Here is a 21,697-nt window from a genome sequence, read left to right as displayed (position 1 = left end):
TTTTTTTTGTAAAAATTCACGCTTGAGATGCCAACTTCGTAGACCCGAAACAGTAAATTTCAAAGCTCACCGAAAAGTAATCTAATGGCAATAAGTCAAGTCATGAAACTTATCCATCCATCGGCAAACATGTCATTTGATCTTACTACGATTGTCGAATTTTTATAGTACTTCAATCTGGCTCTTATTTTAATAAACAAAACACGTTTGTAATATTTCAAGAGAATATTCGATATGAGATTAAAAACAGAAATCATTCAAACCAATAACAATTTTTCCACATTTAGCACAAACTCGAGATATTTTGTCAACGTTAAAAAATTACAATCGGATCGGAAGTAATCGAAAGAATGCAACAGATTTAATACACTTGAAATGGACAATCATCGTATCGATATTACATTGGTATTCGTTGTTGATATGGAACAATAATTCGTATAATTTTTAATTGGAAAAATTGTAAGCGATTCGCGCAATTCACAGTCGTAACATTTAGCGCCGATTATCAAGAAATTTTCGTTCAAAGGATTATTCCATGAAAGCAACTCCGCTGTTCATCTCTGACAAACCTCACGTCGCCAGTTCAATAAACCTCATTTGTGTCGTCGATCTAAAACCATTGCACGTGCTGCATTACCATACCCTCGTACCACTGTTAGCGCATAAAAGCTCATACACGCGTATGTGCGTACGTAAAGCCACAGATACTCGCATATACAAAAAAAAGTAATAAATAATTTGACAGAACAAAAAGATTTCCTCGGCTGGTGTACAAAAGTATTAATTACTGAGAGTATAGCAGAACAAGTTGAAGAACCATAAGAACAGACGTTTGCATATAGATCTAACGTCAACTTTAGGAGAAGATATGAAGATATCGTGTTAAAAAAGGAGGATGAGAAAGTTTAAATAAATCATGACGTGTAGCATCAAGCATCAATTAATTAATCATAGCACATATCAGCCGTGTCAATTCAAATAAACGTATCTCGACAAAAGGTGGTTTTGTGAAAAATGGCTTTTAGCATTTAGCAATCAAGATCGACTTCGCATACGTCCGAAGTATAAATTATTATGCTTTTAATTTCTTATAGTACAAGCCTTTCGGATACTCGATATTATTTTGTATTAATTATATTATTGTGTCGTTATAATTCTTGCGAATAATTTACTCTTCTTCCGAGTATTTTACATAAATAAATAATTTTAATTTCTTATTTCGACGCTTAGTCGTTCTTTTAATGGTCTGGGTCAAGTGTCCTATTTTGTATGAAATTAGTAAATGTCATGATTTTACAACATATTATATAAATATGTCGGAGATGTAGGGACATCGGGTCTTTCTTTGGGAAGATCCCCAATACTTGGGCTCGAGGTGACATAACTGGTCGCCGAACGTAACCACGGTCACGGGATGAACGTTATGTCTAACGGAAGAAGTACCGATGTTGAGGGACACGCTGTATTAACAATCAAGCCCTGGCCAGGAGCAATGTTGGTTTCACGCAGGACTGCCTGGTAACGGCGCTTGGAATTTTGTTGATAATCCCGATCAATATGTAATTGATAAATGTGACCGTATCTGTCTTTTATTTTCGCAATCACTTTGGAGAGTTTACTGGTATCGTCTAGGCAGTCAGTTTGAAAGTAACCCAGCGTCTGAGTTAACGTGTCTGCGTGCTACAAAATATATTCTATTGTACAAAGGGTTTTCCCGTTGACCGTGGATTCGTTATTGAACCCAAGAACATTGTCAATAGCTTTCGTTAAACTTATTAATTATTACGTGTCCAAAATTTCTAACGAAAACCCGACAAATATATAACATACTATAACATATTGTATCATAAAGGCAATTTTGTAAGAGAAAAGTGTTACTGCAAAATATCAGGAAATAAAAATATCAGAATCACGTTAAAGAGAAGACTGAGAATTGTAGGTTGCAAGTATTCATCCACCCTGCGAGCAGCACGAGAGGCTGGCTATGGTTGTTTCATGCAACATAGTTGCAAATGTGTTAGGAAGTGCATGGACGAACGCGATACGAAATTAGGGATTCGCTAGGATTATTGTTTCCGAGGACGAATCTGATGCGAAATCACGAAGGCTCTAGGACAAAGTCACGTGCGGACGAACCTGATACGAGGTCAAGAAGCCACAAGAGATTGAAGTTGAAGCTTCGTAAACGAAGCAGCAGTCACTAGGATCGATAGCGTAGACGAACCTGATACGAAATCCAGGATGTTATCTTCCATTTTGTTCACTGACGAAGCAGTATTCATTAAAAGTGGAAAAATAAATTATCATAACGAACACGTTGGGTTAGAACGTAATCTACACGCAAGTTTGCAGTCGAGGCATCAACGACAATTTTCTATTAACGTGTAAGATGAAATTATGCCACAGACAGTCTTTAATTATCTCTAACTTGAGAACTAGAGTCCATAGCATATACAGTAATGTAAGGAACGAATGTATTCGTGCAGTTGGCACGTAGAAATAAAAATAGACTAACATTTTTCTTAGAAACGTTCGACTATTTGTACCTGTTTATTATACACGGACACTTGCTGCAATAAATGTAGAAGTAACAGTTAACTACATACATAAACGATACGTGGAACGATATTGAGGTATTTTTCTTATTACTGCAGCATTTTTCCTATTACTGCAGCATTTTGGGTACACAGGATAAAATTGTAGACTAACATCGTTGACAAGTTGATGTTCTGATATTCGAGAGGCTCTGTGAAACGCTCTAAATCGGATTACTAGAGATATACAGAGAGATTCCAACGAGTAGAAGGTAGAAGGTAGCGAGTCACTCTTGAGCGGTTAACCACGGTGTAGGTAAAGGTAATGGCGAGAATCAGCGGATGTCCTACAAGCCAAACATCCTGGCAGAGACGGACTACAGGTTCTTGAAATCGTGCAAGGCTAAATCTAATATGCACGTGATCTGGACCACTGCTTCTAAAGGAGCAAAAATTGAACGACGAGGATCACGGTGGACGTTGGGAAAGCAAGTACGATTTGCGGATAATCATTCCTTTCAACCTCGTTCCATTCCTCTTACCGATGGTGAAAGCAACTCATCCAAGCAATTATGTCTGAGATATTTATCTTTGAAAGAGAGATGTATCTTGGCATCTTCCTTCATATTTAGAGGAATTTATTTCGTATTTCTTATTATTTCTTCCTCCGAACAGCTTTGCTGCCAACGAAAACGATATTTTCCTTTCTTCATGTCTGAGAAATAATTTTATTAGCTACAGTTGTAGTCCTTTTTATCTTTTATCGATACAGTACAGGAATTACATACTACTAAGTTATAACGCAGAAATTCTTAAATAAGGAACAAGCGATATTTGATTCTGTGTTGTGAAAAGGTAGTAATTGTAAAAGTTTCAGAAGCTTAGCATAATCAACGAAATATTTGTTAGTATATATTATTTATACTTCGGCTGTTCTCACTCCTTTGAATTAAAATTGTGATAATATCTGTGCTCTAATTGAAAATATTTATACAGGGTGGTTGGTAACTGGTGGTACAAGCGGAAAGGGGGTGATTCTACGCGAAAAAAGAAGTCGAAAATATAGAATAAAAATTTTTCGTTTGAGGCTTTGTTTTCGAGAAAATCGACTTTGAATTTTCGCTCGGTACGCCTGCACTTTATCACGTCTCGTTATAACGGATCTCACTGTAGATCGTTAATCGTAATATATAGCACTTAATGAATAATTGAAATTAATATTTATATTTTTGTGTAAACAAGCCACATTGAATGAAAATGTCGTACCTTTTACGACATACATTTTACTATTATTTATTATTGTTATTATTATTATTGCTTAGTCCGTGACTTTCGGCTTTGGACGAGCTTTCAGTTTTACATCTCTTTTACCTATTTCGCTTCTTATATATCTACCTCCCCTGTTATCCACTCTATTATATTGCACTCTCTTAATTATTCTGTCTCTAAAAATTGCAACTTTTGGGCTTTTGCCTCCTTGCTGTGCTTCCTTATTGTCGTTCTTCCCCGTCTTTTATTGCTCTTCTCTTCTCTATTATTGCTTTTAGTTCTGTTAGTCCTTCTCCAATCTCGTTTAGTATTATTTCTGTGTCCTGTGGTCCTCCCATTATTTCACATTCTTCTATTACATGTGTCAGATCTTCTTCTTTCCTTTTACATAATCTGCATCTTTTTTCTCTCTCTCCTTTCCAGTATTCCTTTGCTTTGGTCTCGTTTCCACAACTGAAACTTGCTAATATTCTTCTGTCCTTCTAAGTACCTAAGTACTTAAGTACTTTGGTAATTCTTCTTTGGCGGTTTTTCTGTAACATACATTTTACTACTTCACTTATTATACCTCTGTCCCCGATTGTATAAATTACACATACATATGTCTCCATGAATGAAATAGCAAATCAGTAAGAATAGGTTTTATTTTATTACATTAAAGTTTATTTGTAACAAATCTTTTTTATGCAATGTCTTCAAAGAAAATTTAGTATTGTACAAAAAAAATGTCTATCATCGTGCCAGGAACCGCAGCCAACCGCAAATTTATAACGTTGAAGTGCATTTTTATGCGAAACAATGGAGCATTGTACATTGTACGACTATTAATATTCTTCATCATGGAAAAGTCGGTATTTAAACCGCGTGATTGCTTTAAACTTATTACTTTAGTTTGGATTGTTTCAGACTGTTGACTGCTATTGATTCTGGTAGATGACTAACTTACGTGGGTGGAGTCAATCGTTTACAAAAAATATTAAAGTTTGATAGAGTGTCACACCCTTTTCGAGGCGTTGCTGCCTGTGATTTGTAAGGCTCTAAAGAAAGGAAGTAATTTGTTTCAGGCAAACTTTCTTCTTTACGTAGGAAGCTAAAGACACTTTTTACAGTCTGATTGAATTAGGCTTCTCTATTGTCTCTCGTTCAGCCCACAGAATTATTTATAACACTTGGATTTATGTGGTTCCTCTCTAATCACATTAGGTTACTGCATTTTTGAGATAAAACTAGAATGAATATCTTTTCACTATAACATCAAAGTTGTTTTGCAAACATCAGAGTAACAGTTCCTCCAATGTGGTTCTTGCTTTGCCTTCGTAACTTGAAACACTTTGAAGAGACAGACTTAACAATAATTCATAATAAAACAGAAGGCAAAGATCTTTCTACATCAAACGTGATGTTTTAGCTGTATATTGTATATGTGTATTATACAAAATATATGTATAATGTGCATATATTGTGCAATACTGTATAAAAGTGCTCAGTTGCATTTAAAGACAGCAAAGCTAAAATTTAGCAAGTAATAATTTTAATTTTCAAATATCCTTCAAATATATTTCCTCTTATCGACGATTTTAGCAGATTGCTATTTAATTTGCACTCGTATTTATTCTTTACAAATCTAACTTAAGTTGCTAGAGATAAATATTCCTTCCTGATTCTTGAAAATAACTCATTAACTAATATAACAATCCTTAATTCATATCTTGTGGTACTTTCTCATTATTTTTTAAGTATCGCAGGATCGTGGATATTATATTTGTGTAATTTATTTCACGTGTTTTTCACAATAATGTGCTCGTATAAAATTTCCATCTGCTGTTTGTCCCAGCAAAAGAAACGAAGACAATTTAATTAAAGTTTTCACAAACTCATGTTTCCCATTTTCAAGAACATATGTTACAAAATTCGATTTGCTGGCCGAACAGTCAGACCTGAGGGAAATTTTCCAACGTTGCTATGTGTGCCCACCTCCTCTTCTCCTATCAGCGAAAGAGGAACCTAGATTGAAATACTTACTAACCACACTAATAGAAATCTTTGGTAATTGGGATAGTATATACTAGCAATTAGAATGCCTGGTAACAATTATTCAATAATTATTTGATAAATGGTGATATGGTGGATCACGGAAGCTTCGAACTCTCCTACAAAATTTTTATGTGTTTATTATTAAAACTTTTTGATATTTTATTAGCACTGTAACAAGACATGGCTATCGTGACTGTATTAATAAAATTTGAAACGGATCTGAAAATGTACATGGGAGTTGCAAGATATTTATTGGAAGCATACACTTTGCAAAAGTCACCAAAGTATATTTGAACAGACAGTTGTTCATTTTGTTACAAGCCACGATATTCAGTGAGACTATTTTTATGACTAGTAATTTTTCACGAATGTGATTTTTGTATATATTTTCGGGTTGCTTTCAAATTTTACTATTGTAATCACGATAGTCGTGTCTCGTTACAGTCCTAACGAAATTTCAAAAAGGGTAGTGCACATAATGCGTTCACCAAAGAACGATGTGTTAAGTGCTTGAAATTAATATTTATATTTTTTTGTAAACAAGCCGCATGGAACGAAAACGTCGTACCTTTTACGATATACATTTTACTACTTCGCTTATTATACCTCTGTCCTCGATTGTATAAATTACACACACATATATCTCCATGAATGAAATAACAAATCAGTAAGGATAGGTTTTATTTTATCACATTAAATTTTAATTGCAACAGATCTTATTTTACGCAATGTCTTCAAAGAAAATTTAAGTTAAGATTTTCCTAAGTTAAGATTGGAGTCTTCCATGAACCACTGTATTTAACTTTGTCGTCGGGAAAACAAATACAAAAATAGCGCCCTACGTCTTCCTTTGTCTTTCATACGATAGATTTTCAAAAGAGAAGTTAAAATATTTGATCAATTAATGGGTTTTCGATATAAATAGTTTATCAAGTTCCATAGAGAATGCCAATATGGATCGACTAATATATCGCAAAATGTATTAAAAGTTCTATTTAAAAAAGGAGAAAATTGACCTTTATACGTGCTCTACGTTTCTATTTCCTTTTTATCTTTCTGTCTGTTTATTACTAAAGCTTATTGACATCCTAAAAGCGTCCTTAGCTAAAAGCTACTGACATCAAATTACGTCTTTTCCAAAACCATTTAAGTTTCTCTCGAAATATTTTCTGGTATCATAAATAGTCTAAGAGATATTGGCAGGGATCGATTTAAACGCAACATTTTAAATATTTAAAAAATAACGAGACAAGACATATTTTACAGTTTAACTACGAAGTCGAAAATAGATCGATTACATGTGTAATAATTAAAGTTTCTATTTAATTTTACATTTTTTATTACGAATTTTATTTAAGTTTCCCAGTTACGTGGAATGACATATGAAGGATTCTCTCCAGGAACATGAATTTGTTGCATAATTCCACTCGGAGAGTGAAGCTGCTAGTCGAGAGACAGTTTACAATACGGAATTTCCAGCAATTAACGGTATCTCAACATCCACATCCGACGGTTGTGGCCCACGTACTTACCAAGCTCCTTGATACTACGAGTAAAGTTAGAACGTAGCAATTAGTATTACAGACGAGGAGCAGTTGGTAATTATTGAATGGCTTGGTAAATTCGTAGCATTCCGGACAGTCAATGAATTTCTACCAAGTGAAGGAGTGCCAGCTTCGGTCATTGTCCCTGGTTAGACATTAAACGTAGCACAGGCAGTAAACAAAAATATCTGAGATTAATCAATGAACGAAAGGTTCTTCGACGATAGACCCGTACGTCGATAGAGAGTAAACAAGAAATTGACTTTAGACTGTTTAATATTTTATATCTTTATTTTCTACGACGATAGTAACATGTTGTTTGCTTATGATTTAATTTATGACTTATTTATTATTCACTAGGTTTCTCGCGCAAACTTCGTTCGCGTGGATTGTTAAATATAAGGAACAATCTTTAGGCGAATGAATTTTTATAAATGAAATACTCACATGTTTTTTATATTAGGTCATGCCATAAGTTCGTTCCGTTTTTCGAGCGGATATATATGTTAAGATTGTTTACATAACTTTCAGTTTCATGAAAAAATGTAATCCCCCTCTCGTTGTACAACTTCTTCCCATTTTCCAAGTGCATTGGTCCCTAATCGCCGTATGTTTATATAAATCAACACATGAAATGTGAAGTGGTATGTCGTGATAGGTGTAGAAGGAATGCTCAGATGTTTCAACAAAAAACGTTTATTAACATAACAACTGACGTCCAATAACAACAAGCAACAAACACAATTAACACAAGTAACGATTAACAATTAACAGTTAGCGCGCTTGGTAACGATCAGTGCTTAACGCAGGTTATAGGAAGTAGAACGCTCGTATTATGTAATCCTTCGCACTTCGCAGCTCGGGGCAGACTGAATCTCTTTGATTCCAAAGCCACGCTGATTCATTTCTTTGTTAACCATCGATATCGCGCGCGTTTGTTTAGAAGACCGCGACGACTGCCACGTGTGCGGTCTCCCGAAAGTTCGGCAAAGGAGCCGTAGGGATATTAATGACACCTAAGGCTCATCTGCATAGCGCTTTTAAGATAAAGCGCCTCGTGCCGCGAAACCGTTGGAAATTTCCGAGGTCGAGTGTCGCCACAAATGTATACACAAAAGTCGGCACGAACTTATGGGATGACCTAATATTAACAGTTAAATTATTCTTCGTAATAAAAAGTATTAAATCACAAAAAGATTTCAGAACAAACACGGCGTAAACAATAACTATCGTTCCTTCACCTTTACCAAATATGCGAGCGCATATAATTTAGACACCAGGCTATTTCTCAGCTTCTAGAAAATGGACCAAAATGAAACATATCCTATTTTCCTTCCCGGGTAGAGAGAACTCCATCAAAGTTCGTTCAGTAGTTTTTACGTGACGCGAGTACAGACAGACGAACAAATAGACGGACAAAAATTCCAATAATTAGTTTTTTGGCTTCTGTAATTTATGAGTTGTTTCATTATTTTTTTTTTTTTTTTTATTCGATATACAAATACAACCCTTCTTTATTATATGCATAAATAGATGCATAGATTATTTATTATACACAGTTCTCGCCTATTGGCTTAGGACAGTCTTCTGGTTTTACATCTTTCGCTTATATCCTACGCTTACTTGCCACACTCTCGCTCTCTCCGTTCATTCTTCTCCACCTACACCTTCATCCACACTCTATGCACTCTGACTACACTCCAATCTAAGATTTCTACATTTACATATCACCTAGCACTGATAACACCTATCATTCTCCTTAATTCCTTCCTTTGCTCTCATTCTCCCTGTCTCTATCTCTCTCTTCGTCACATTGTTCTTCATCTACTCTGTTCCTCTTCAGTGTTCAATATTGCTTTCTGTCTCCCTTTAGTCTCTGTTTTCTACTATTGCCTTTAACTCCTCGTTGTCTTCCTCTCTCTCATCCTCTCTATACTCCACGGTATTTCTATTCCCTGTTCCATCGCATCTAGTACCATTTTTATGTCTTTTTCCGGTTTTGTCTTCTCACAGTCTTCCAGCACGTACCTCGTCGTCTGATCTGTCGTACCCGCAGATTCTGATTTAGTTTTGACTTTGTTGATGAAACAGCGTGAATTATTTCCGAATATCACGTTTTTATAGCAAATACCTGCTTAGTTGTTGCGTTACCATTTTCTTGGAACATTATTACAAAAGATATTTCTAGATCTTTAAATTGTTTACTGTTGTGACACTCTGCATATTTTCCACAGACGAGATTTACTATTCATCGATTGTAGTTACGCGATTGCTGCTGCTAACTCGTGTCTAATCACATGACATCGCAAGAGACGTGGTAATTAAAAGGTGGCTTTATGAGCGTCACAGAAGTCTATTCACATGCAAAACAGTTCGTGCTGGAGAATTATACTACGAAGACTAGTGACATGAAACGAATAATAGCAGATATGGGTATTGTTATTATATCAAATTTAAAGATGATTGAAAAATTTGGAAAGTTACAAAAGAACGTATCAAGCTTATTTATGTTTGCGGCTAATCTCGAGGAGGCCAGAACAGTTAGTTAATATGTGCTCTTTATTAACACTAGAATTATCGACCTTTAATATGTATCTAAATATTCTCTATATAAATCAGTATAATTCAAATGATATTAATTAAAGTAAATAAGTCTATGTAATTATGTCTCAATGTATATTATACGAAACTAAAAGAATTCTATTGGCTCATTGGCAGAGGCTCCAACTTAAACATGCAGAGTAAAATAATGCTATAAAATGCCATATTAAAACCTGTTTGGACCTATGGGATCCAACTATGGGGAACAGCGAGTAATTCCAACATAGAAATTCTTCAACGATTCCAATCAAAAACTCTAAGATCCTTAACAGATGCACCTTGGTATGTTACCAACGAAACAATACATCCCGACCTTAAGATACCCACAATTAAAGAAGAAATATCCAAGTTCAAAAACAGATATAATATAAGAGTTAACAACCACCTAAACCCATTAGTTACCCAATTACTTGACACGACGGATCAGATCCGCAGACTAAAAAGACAATAGCCTTTAGATTGAAGAATTAGATCGAACTAGAATCAAACATACTATAAACTCTTATAATCCGAGTTACAGTACCACGCCATAATAATTTACTTATAATTCTCAATGAGAATAGATTGTAAATAGTCTACCAAATAAAAAAAAGAAAGAAATGTATGTTACAATGTATACAAACATATGTATATATTTCATTAGCGGAAAGTTTTTGTTAAGAAAAATATTGGCATTTTTTGTTAAAAAAATCCGATTATCTTCCTTTATTATTTGTTATAAGAAAGTAATTAAGTATTTTTATTGGATACCAATTCAATAAATAGTCGGCTCATGAATCCTTAATTGATTTAAATGGAAAAATTCAAGAGGGGAGAGGTTTTAATGGTTTCTGCGTAAAATGTACCATATTGGAAATTAAATGGATTTCTATATAATCATTCAGCTAGTCTATTTGCAATCGGAATCGATCATGTGCGTTCAGTACCCCCTCTCGCCGCCTCCCGATTGTTATCAGTGTTATCAGTTGCTAAACAACATAGCGAACACGAGTGAAATGGGAAGTTCTCTTGCAAATGAAATTGGTAACTCTGTACCATTTAAAACTACCTTTATCCTCTTAATAAAAATTTTTCTGCTTTCTATTATCTTAAAGCTACGGCTGAGTTCAATTGTGCGAAACACAAAGAGACATTGTATTCTAAATATGATTTGTTGCGAAACAAAACGATCCTAAGAGGATAGGGACAGAAAGATTCCTTAAATAAAAGATAAGATAATGATCAGCCTTATGTGCACAAATAAAGATAGAGCACAAATAACAATAGATAAATTGAAAACGTAAACTTAGTGTAAACGTAATATCAGCGAAACTGATAAAATATAGCAGACGATAAAATATTCAGACTTAACTCGAATAATTCTTCCTCTGTTATAGGTACAGTGACATTTATCATTGGATTTACGGGATGCGTTGGCGCACTCAGGGAAAATACGTGCCTCCTAGCTACGGTATGTATTTGAATATCTAATGAAGCATTTGTGGATTGCTTTAATTATCTGTAAGCACACGAAGATACATAGCTTCTCGTGTGTATACTACCGCTCAAACGTATGTGGACACTTGCTTACCTTTGACAGAATGTAATTGTAACATACGGATGCGAGCATTCACGGTAGCTCGCACGCGACACGCGACAATCCAATACCCAAACGACAAACATCCGGTCTTTATCTTTATTTTTGTCGTGGTTTCAACCTTTATCGATCCTTTACAGATGGTCCCGTAACTTCTAAATTACCTAAAAGAGGTAGATAGAGGTTTTGATACTGTAAATTCGAATACACTGTCTATTTGTAAAAAGTAGCAACTCTAGGATACTATCTAGACGCAGGATAGACGTCGCGTCATCGCTCGTGCGTCTCGTGTGACGGCGAAGGCGAAACAAGAGGGAAGAGAGAGATAAGTAAAACCGAGACTCACTATGGTTGCTTATTCTTATCGCTACTCCAACATACACACTCAGAATTTAATTGCGATCATCTCATGTAAAATCGGAGGCTATCGCCACGTGACAGTCGCTAAAATATAGAGACAGGATGTAACACTCTCCCCATAGCTAGATCCTGGTACCATCCTCGTCGGCAGTTTGGAACATAATTTTCGCGCCATACACACTGGGAACTATCCTAAACTAACAAACATTTATTCACTAATATACGCTCAGTGTTGTCTGGCAAACCTTCAGGCGGATAAGGACTCGCGTCGATGCTCACAGACAAAGCTGACAGCAAAGTCGCGGGCTAGTGGCGTCACAGACATTAAAGCGGAATGGGAAAAAGGCACTTGCGGTTAGTGTACGGACTCGTAAACCGTAGAACAATACACGTTATTTAACGTTTACTGTAAACTATTCGGAACATAATCCTCCTCCTTAAGACGGGCGATTGTTACTGCACACACATACACATGGATATACGTACGAGGAGCTTCCCCGCTGGTTTATTTATGTCCGGAGAAGTGTAATGTGTTGACCGTACGGGCAATAATTGAACGGTACTGAATTATACCAGGTATGTAAATATGAAATCGGAATTTTTGTATAGAAAATACACGTTTATTGTATGAAAATGATTAAAAATATTTTATTCGAAGTATTGCCCATCGCTAGTTATACATTTTTCCCACTTGTCTGGCAATTGGTGGATGCTACGGCAAAAAAACTGTCGCTCTTTTGAGGCAAACCAGTCATCGAGCCATTTTCGTACATTTTCGTAAGAAGTGAAGTGCTGGTCAGAAGGTGCGTGTCCCATCGATGAAAATAAATAGTAATCGGACGGAGCCAAGTCTGGTGAGTAAGCCGCGTGCGAAAGTATTTCCCAACTGAACGCTTCAATCGTTTTCTTGACCGGTTTTGCTGTATGCGATGGTGCATTATCATGAAGCAAAATTACTTTGTGTTGCCTTTTTTGATATTCTGGTCGTTTTTCACGCAAAGCTTGATTCAAATCGATCATTTGTTGTCGATAGCGCTCAGTATTAACGGTTTCGCCAGGTTTTAACAGCTCATAATAAATCACGTTCCACGTTCCACGTTCTTCGTTCCTCGCGTCAAAATTGCCACTTCTGAATTTTTTAAACCACTCAAAGCATTGTGATTTACCAAGACCATGCTCACCGTTAGCTTCGACAAGCATTCGATGCGATTCTGCAGCAGTTTTCTTCAAATGGTAACGGGAAATCAATGCTGTCCGCAAATCGTAGTTTCCAGGCACAAAATTCGACATGATCAATGCTATTACAAACTATGCTGTTGTATGAAACTTGTATTGTTCCGAGTCGAAAATGTTTCTGAGATGTCAACAAAGACTTTTGGCATCAATGACGCAGTTTAGTGATAACTACATTATCAGCTAGGATCGTCTATAGGCAAATTCCGGTTTCATATTTACAGACCTGATACACTGTCACAACACGGAAATATACAACACGGCACAGGATCACATCATTCTTCGTTGCGGTGACCAGGAGCCAAATCGGGATAAACCTTCTTTCTTCCTAGCGCAGTCTTTCTGTTTACTCCCGTCTTGTCGCAGCATGCACTCAGAGTAACAGAGCGGTCAAGATCAGAGTCAGGTTATCGCGTGGTTGAGCACTCGATCTGGTGATGAAAACCACTAAACCGCTAAAACTGACGTCGGATCCTTCACCGGCGCATCCATGAGATTGAGACTCCGAACATATTCAGGTAAAGGTCGATTACAGGGATTTCTTCTTTGTCCGTCTGTGTTCCTGTGGACGCAGTGCTGGGTCTGTTGACCTCCTTCATATCAGTCCCTTTGTCTTATCTGTGGCTGCGTCTGGATCTCAATCTTCCGCTTTGGCATCGTCATCCCTTGCGATTTCGTGGTCGTTTGGGGTGCGTTGCCCGTTGCGGAAGAAGGTAGCAGCTGACATTCGGACCCTGCAGAGGTGGCGTATCTTCCGCGGTACATTGTCCTGTGGCTGCGTCCTTCTGCTGGCATTTTTCTGGCGCTGGGGTTAGGTTGAGGTTGGGTTAGACTAGGTTGGTGTTAGGAAACTAGTACAGCTTCCACAAGATGTACTGGTCGCAGAGGAAACATTCGATGATGCGTCCTGACTTTCTCTTTGCTGCGTTCTTTACTTTAACCGTGCACGAGAGAATATGTTGCTTTCCTGCACGAGTTCTTTTCAGCGCGATGAGTAGTTTGCAATATAAACAGGACTCCGTTGTACACTGTTTTAAATGATTTTTCGCTCCACCCGATCTGCTCGGAATTTGCACCTGGTGCGGGGATTATGGGATTCTCTACTGGTAGTTGTTCTCCGTTGGGAACTTCACAGTTTTGAGAACCTCTCGGTTCTGCTTCTGCTACACCGACTCTCTTATTACACTACGTCCTTTCACTACCGTATTCCTTACTTCTCTCCTCGCGTTCTTCCTTTTCTTGTAATAACAGAGTCCCAAGAGGTGTACGGTGCACTTCCTTGCTTTCTACTATAACAGCAACAGCATATTATCATTACGAACATTTCAGTGCCAAACCCTGTAGTCAGATAGTTATTATTAAATTCAAATTTTATTGATCTTGTCGTCGATGCGTTTCGATCTCTGTTATTTTTCGCTCAGTATCCTATAACTCTATAGGATACTCATCCCATGCATTCCTCGCAGATATTTCATCGTCTCCTGTATTAAATATTGTTGATAACCAAGGTGGAGTTATTCTATCAATTCTTTTTATTTCCAGGATTAATATTGTTTCATTCAACGTATCAAATCTTTCTCTACGCTCATATATCTTTATTGCTCTGAGGACAATGTAGTCTTAGACAGCGCTATACAGAGAGGTAGGAGGTGCAACTATACCCACTTTCTTCAGAGTTTTAGCGTCTCTTCTGCCTGGACACGTGATCTGAAGAGTCTTTTTATTCACGAAAATCAATCATCCGGCTTGGTAGGCCAGATATATTCAAAAAGACTGTTTTTCTCTTCTTTAGGAATGATCCACACAGTCGAGTCGTATGGCGACTGAGAAGGTGCAATTACGTCGTCTTCAAATTCTCTCGCTACCTGACACTCTCGTTCCTTCAAAGAGAAACAGTGTAAATTCACCTTTATACGCCGGCAGGAAACGTTACTGCCTCGTATTGACGGGAATATCATCTACCGTCGGAATTTTGCATGAGGTCTTATACATGATAAACGAACACCGGGTAGTTTATATCTCCGTAAGCGTTCCTCTATCGTATGTAACACATAATGTTTCTCCTCTTCATTCAACCGCTTCAGACGAACAACGTCCATTATTTAAGTAACACGATCCTCGGCTGAAGCATGTTCTTCGAACGAAGAACAGTGAACGTCGAACTCTCCTTCCTCGTCGCAACTATGGTATGCGGAGGGTGTTAGTTCCTGGCTAAGTACTTCAGTTCCTACGTCTTCGTTCAGCGCGTCTATGCCAAAACGTGACGTATGTCGGTTTTTTGAGTTTAGTTTGTAAACGTTTCTCCCACGGACAGGATATCTCTGATTTGAAGCGGAATATGCGCAAGCTGGTGTGTACTATTTCGACGTATCTGTTTACGCATACGCGTTGGTATAGTAAACACTCGTGTACGTCGGTTTGCATCATGCGGTGCGTGATTAGCCCATTTCACAAATGTTATTGACCTAATCGGATCGCTACCCATCTACTATCTAATCTAGATTGTCTACTATCAGTAGGATCGGTACCATTCGTTATGGCGGAAGAGCAATTCGACCGTTTCGGTTCGTAGGAAGTCGATTCCTAATATTACGTCGCTCACTATAGGAAAATTATGCGGGATATGGAAAGTATGGAAATTTTTCGGAAATTTTATATCAAGAGTAGCGAGAGCTTTAATAACTTTGGAAACTATACCGGCGATTTTTACGACTCGACCTACATTGACAATCAAATCCAGGTCTCCACATATTTATGAGCAGCAGTGTAGGTGTTTTTATTTTACGGTAGAACCTTCCAACTCGAATGCCTTTAGAACAATTTCAGTCATAGAATATTGATATAATTCATAAAATATCGATAATCGAAGCTAAGCTGCGTCTCCTGCGCTCTCGAATAAAGAGAATTCGTAAAATGATAAAACAATGGTGCAGTGGTTCGATTAATAAATCGGTATCTACGAAACTATCAATAATTATTACTTTTCAGATTGTGGCTCAATTTCGGTTTGAAATTTACTACTTCATATATCTTGTATCAATAAGCACGATAATATTTACTATAATTACAATTCTATATAAACTTTCGATATATAAATTGTAATTACACAAAGAATTGATAGTTATCAATAACTATGTAAATAAAGATGTAAATAAAAATGTAAGAAAAAATACATTTGGTATTAAAAATTCATGTCATTTCTACAATTAATATTAGTATGACCATTGTAAATGACATTGTTGTAACCAGTGTGAAAAAATGAATACAGGGTAAAACAAGGACATAAATTTATTTTTAATTACAGAATGCTGGACAAGTTTCTGTATTATAATTATTGTTATCTCAAAAATTTCTACCACGCAATGTAAAAGACGGTTTAATTTTAATCATGAATTACTTATAAACACTTGTAACGAATTATGTTGGTGGTCTGCGTCCAAAAGAGGATATAAGAGTACTCATTGTCATCTTAGGAGTCCTACAAACTGGCAAAGTTTTCTTAAAAAGTCAAAAGAGCACTCCGGTTGCTCTCTTTGTTACCACGAAACTAAAGAATCAGCTTCCAAGTTTCCTCGTAAAGGAAATGTTTCCTCGTTGCCCGTTTTTTCATAAAGCGCAAAATTAAAGCACGTTGACAATAAATGCCAACATTGTATCTTGGTGATTAAAAATTGTCTGCACATAGTGTATATTATCCGTTAATGTATACTACATAAATTCAATTTTAATTTAATTAAATTAAAGATACTTTGTGACCTGAAATTTCAAAAATATTGCGTTGCATATTTTTTATTGATTCGTAATGATAATTGAATTTATTTGTACTTAATACACACTAACGTGAAAATGGTTTGCAATTATCAGATATGCAATACAGAATATCCAATGGTTAAACAAATAACAGTGCTATTAACATTATCTTCTTTGTTATGATAAATATTTGATTTATAATACTATTATGCACATCGTATGATTGTACAGGTATAATGTCGTGATTATATCGTGACAGCCATCGGATAAATTATAATCTGTGTATTTTGCTATAGTAATAATCAAATAAATAAACATAAACAATAGATGATTTTACCGAAAAGGTTAATAAAGTTAATGTACATTGTGTGCACAGTTGATAAGTATAATTGGAGAAAACATTTTATTCAGGTAACTGCTACTATTCTTTGAAGCGTTTCTTTTATATTCAAAGCATTTAGAGTTTAATTTCAAGTAAATGTTACTTCGTTATGTTATTCAGCTGTAACAAAATACGTAACAGTGAGAATTTCGCGTGAACTATAATAACGTGCAACACACTTTTTTCTGTGTTTTATCATGCGTTTGCCTCACAATTGCTGCAGAACGATGTAATTACACGAGGAGTACTTTAAGTACTTCACATATAAACTTACATACGTTTTTATTTCATAACGAACTTTCAAATTACAGTCAATGTAACAGTATTAAATTATTTAACACAGATTGAACAATTAAAGAATTAAAATGCAATTGGAAGGAATGGTGAGATTAAAGTGTAAATAATTACTACGATTATTAGCATTATTTTATTAATTGTACCATATAAAAGTTTTGTAAACTATAACAACTTGCGATGCTTTTTCTGTTTATATGACAATTGTTTAAATAATATTTTAAGTCATTAACTTTTGTATCGTTCCTTCGTATTTTTCTCCGTATTTTTTTAATTGAAATAATTGATAATTTTTTCGAGAACGTGAAACGTCAAATTGGGAGATCGATAAAGATTTTACAGAATTAAATTCTTTGATACATAATAATATTAAAATTATAAAACTAATTCTAATAATCCATAAAATTATACTTACATTTGTTTTATAATATCAAATGCATGATTTTACATTCTGAAAGATTGAAGTTTATTACAATGTTATTTTATGTGAATCTATTCCAGTATGCGATATTTCTGGCGTTATTATTGTTAATGGAGATGGCAGCCGGTGTCTTAGGATTTGTCTTCAAGGACTGGGTGAGTTTTATCAAAAATTTATTAATATTCTCGCGATAATCTCCAATTGTGTCGATGTACACGATAAGATTATAGTTGGGGATTTTTTGTTACTACGTCCTTTAAATTAAATAAGTTTCTCCGCGAGCGAACTTGATAAATTTCATATCTATAAAAGCTCCGTAAATATTTTTCTCGTTGTGCCGATATACACGATAAGAATATAATTGGGAATTTTTTGTTGCTACGTTCTTTAAATTGTATAAGTTTTTCCGCGAGCGAACTTGATAAATTTCATATCTATGAAAGCTTCGTAAACATTTTTCTCCTTGTACCGATGTACACGATAAGATTATAATTGGGAATTATTTGTTGCTACGTCCTTTAAATTGAATAAGTTTCTCCGCGAGCGAACTTGATAAATTTCATATCCATAAAAGCTTCGTAAATATTTTTCTCGTGTACATAAAATTATATTAATATTGTTTGGTGTAGGATAATGAATAAAGTTTCCTATATATTCATGGCGTGACTCATTTATTATACAGGATGGTTGGTAACTGGCGGTACAAGCGGAAAGGGGGTGATTCTACGCGAAAAAAGAAGTCGAAAATATAGAATAAAAATTTTTCTTTTAAGGCTTTGTTTTCGAGAAAATCGACTTTGAATTTTCGCTCGGTACGCCTGCACTTTATCACGTCTCGTTATAACGGATCTCACTGTAGATCGTTATCTCGATTGACGTTATGTTGATAAACACTTCCAATGTGTTAGAAAGTGTTCATAGAAATTTAATTAGAAGAGCAGAAGAATGTGTTCGGCAGAATGGGCAACATTTTCAGCAATTTTTGTAATAATGAACTGTATTATTACCTCATATTTTTTCATTATGTATTCCTAATTTTCCGTTACGGCAAAAACAAACGTAAACTGCGATAATATCCATCGAGACAACGATCTACAGTGAGATCCGTTATAACGAGACGTGATAAAGTGCACGCGTACCGAGCGAAAATTCAGATTCGATTTTCTCGAAAACAAAGCCTCAAACGAAAAATTTTTATTTTATATTTTCGACTTCTTTTTTCGCGTAGAATCATCCCCTTTCCGCTTGTACCACCAGTTTCCAAGCACCCTGTATAAACTGTCTCATAAGCTTTTGTAGTAACTTTATCAATGTATTTTGTAACCAAAAATAAAACGAAAATGTCATACATACTTAGGTCTGACATTTTCATCTAGGTTTTTGTCTAAACAGGTTTGCACGAAACTTGGAACTCTGTTTGTTGTACGGATCGTAAAATGAATCCGAAGCACATTTGTATTCGAATTGTTTTTAACTATACGTCGAAACAAGTAATTTAACTTAACGATGACTTTATATTGTAAAACTTTAAAATCTCTCTTCGCTACTTGATGATCTCCAGTGGAATAAGTCAATAAGTAAATATCTGCATATTTATGTTACATGGAATACGCGTAAACGTAATTTACAGTCAGAGTTATGGACGATAAAAAGGAAATAAATTTTATGTACTTTAAATATTGCTTCCCCTCTGTGAAAGATTTATTTTTACCATTCTTTCTGAATATTTACAATAACTGCAGTACGTTAGTTCCATTGGAAAAAAATATACAAATTTAAAAGTTTGTTTGAAATATATGGTAAAAGAATCTTTGTTTGATATACTCTTTTTATAATGTTGTTTCAATCTATGTGAATTGTTTTTAATAAATAGAAAATATAATTCAATATTATACCTTTATATAGCTCGAAAAACAACTTCTGCAATTAATAACAGCTTTTCCTAATTGTGGCATTTCATTGATATTTGCATCTTTAATTTATGGTGTAGATTATTATTTATTATTTGCCACTTACTACTGATTATTCATTATTTATTATTCGTGATATAGATTCTATTTATAGCGGAAGTATTTGGCGCTTTATATTCGTACAAATTAAAAGAGTAAACAAAAGCTCAATATTTTAATTATCAAGACATGATCAACATTTTTTGGCGTTGCTAACGATTTGAATGATTCTCTAAAAATAAGTTTCGTTTTGGTACTACAGAACGTACTAAGCACATACACGCAAAGTTCGAGTTCTGAGTTCACGTACTCGCCGTTCCTATATCAATTCCAAGTGCACCTTCTACTTGTAACAGTTGAAATTCTGTCTATCGCGCATATTCGTATTCGATGGTTCATACGAAATTCGTACGAAATTTCTATTCTCACAAAGGAATGCACGAATGATTATTCACATAAGTCAGTAGAAAGAAGGATAAAAAGGTTTAATTCTGCTGAAAATTTTGATATAGTACAAATTAACCGAAGACTTAACATACCGTTCATATCGTATTTGGATTCATTTTATCGATTGTAATTTATTGCTAAACATAGAATTAATATGTCGATTCGGTGTACAGATAAAATCACAAGCCACTGGCGGTTTCCAAGCGTTCATCATCCACTATAGAGAAGATCCTGATCAGCAGAATCTCATCGATTGGATTCAAGAGGATTGGGTACGTGTCATATCGTTATTTGTCCAATTAGATAAGGGAATACATTTTCTATTACATTAAAAACAGCGTATAAATTCTATCAATGTAATAATCAATGAACTAATTGCATTTATTAATACAGTTCTATTTACAATTTACTGTCTTTATAACCGGTACATATACAACGATTAATTGTGTTAATTAGTTAGTTAACTAAAGTTGATTAAATAACTATATTAATTAGTTAATTTAATTGATAGAATTTATTGATCGACGTTTTGACAAGCAATGTGAGATTTCAATAGAAACGCTGCCTCGTCGCTTCAGTTCTGCAGATCCTGTCAATAGTTATACTACTGTTCCAATCCTCTATTCTTCACGTTAGTTCAATTCCTATCCATGAGAGACCGTCGTATCGCTGTTCTGGATGCATTTCCTTTCATCTAATGAAACGCCTACATAGCACTTTGATATTATAAAATGTAAAGGAGCGTTAAGACGATCAATATTACTGTCACTGCTTCAAGTATCTCGACTGTCGCCGCTTCTAAGAAAACTCTACACCTGGTCTTTTTAGTTTTCTCAAGCACGGAAGCCATCGGTAGAGTATAGACAAAAGACTGGGTCGAAGGTGGACCATAAACAGTAGACAGGCGACGTTGGCTTCAAGATTTTCAGTTATAGGGTAACACTGCTAGTGTCACGTAAAAAATATTGAACAAGTGATTAAAATGTCACGTTCTTTTATTTTTATTCAATTTGTACAGTAATTCGGGTTGGCTCGGTCTGATTAAGACTGACTTGGACGATTTTGGGGGTAGTATTTATGTTCTTTTATTCGCGGGAATGGGAAAAGACCTTGGTTGCACTTGTCATATGTCCATAGGAACAGGCAGAGAGACCAGACACTACCTCGGTGGTCACTCATGATAAGGCGCTTGGAATTTGCTGTCTTATCGCACATAGGTAGTCGGATTCTCTCGTGACACCAGCGTGCGGATCTGGACCAGCTCGAATTATACTTCTACTTGTAATTACACTTCTGTGTTAAA

General features: G+C 35.5%; 1 protein-coding gene across 3 annotated transcripts in view; it reads left to right on the top strand.

Moving 5' to 3' along the window:
• The window catches only part of LOC100645644 (tetraspanin-5), a 123,442-nt gene that overhangs the window by 73,426 nt on the left and 28,319 nt on the right, over window positions 1–21,697 (top strand). For all 3 annotated transcript variants that reach the window (XM_003398556.4, XM_012313150.3, XM_003398557.4), the window contains exons 3-5: window positions 11,359–11,432; window positions 18,079–18,153; window positions 20,568–20,666. In XM_003398556.4, the coding sequence (XP_003398604.1) occupies window positions 11,359–11,432; window positions 18,079–18,153; window positions 20,568–20,666 (248 nt within the window). The remainder of the gene's footprint in view (window positions 1–11,358; window positions 11,433–18,078; window positions 18,154–20,567; window positions 20,667–21,697) is intronic.

The sequence above is a fragment of the Bombus terrestris genome, chromosome 10 (assembly GCF_910591885.1).
Source record: "Bombus terrestris chromosome 10, iyBomTerr1.2, whole genome shotgun sequence".
Lineage (NCBI taxonomy): Eukaryota > Metazoa > Arthropoda > Insecta > Hymenoptera > Apidae > Bombus > Bombus terrestris.
The sequence above is the reverse complement of the archived record's forward strand: the minus strand, read 5'-3'. Positions and strand labels throughout refer to the sequence as shown.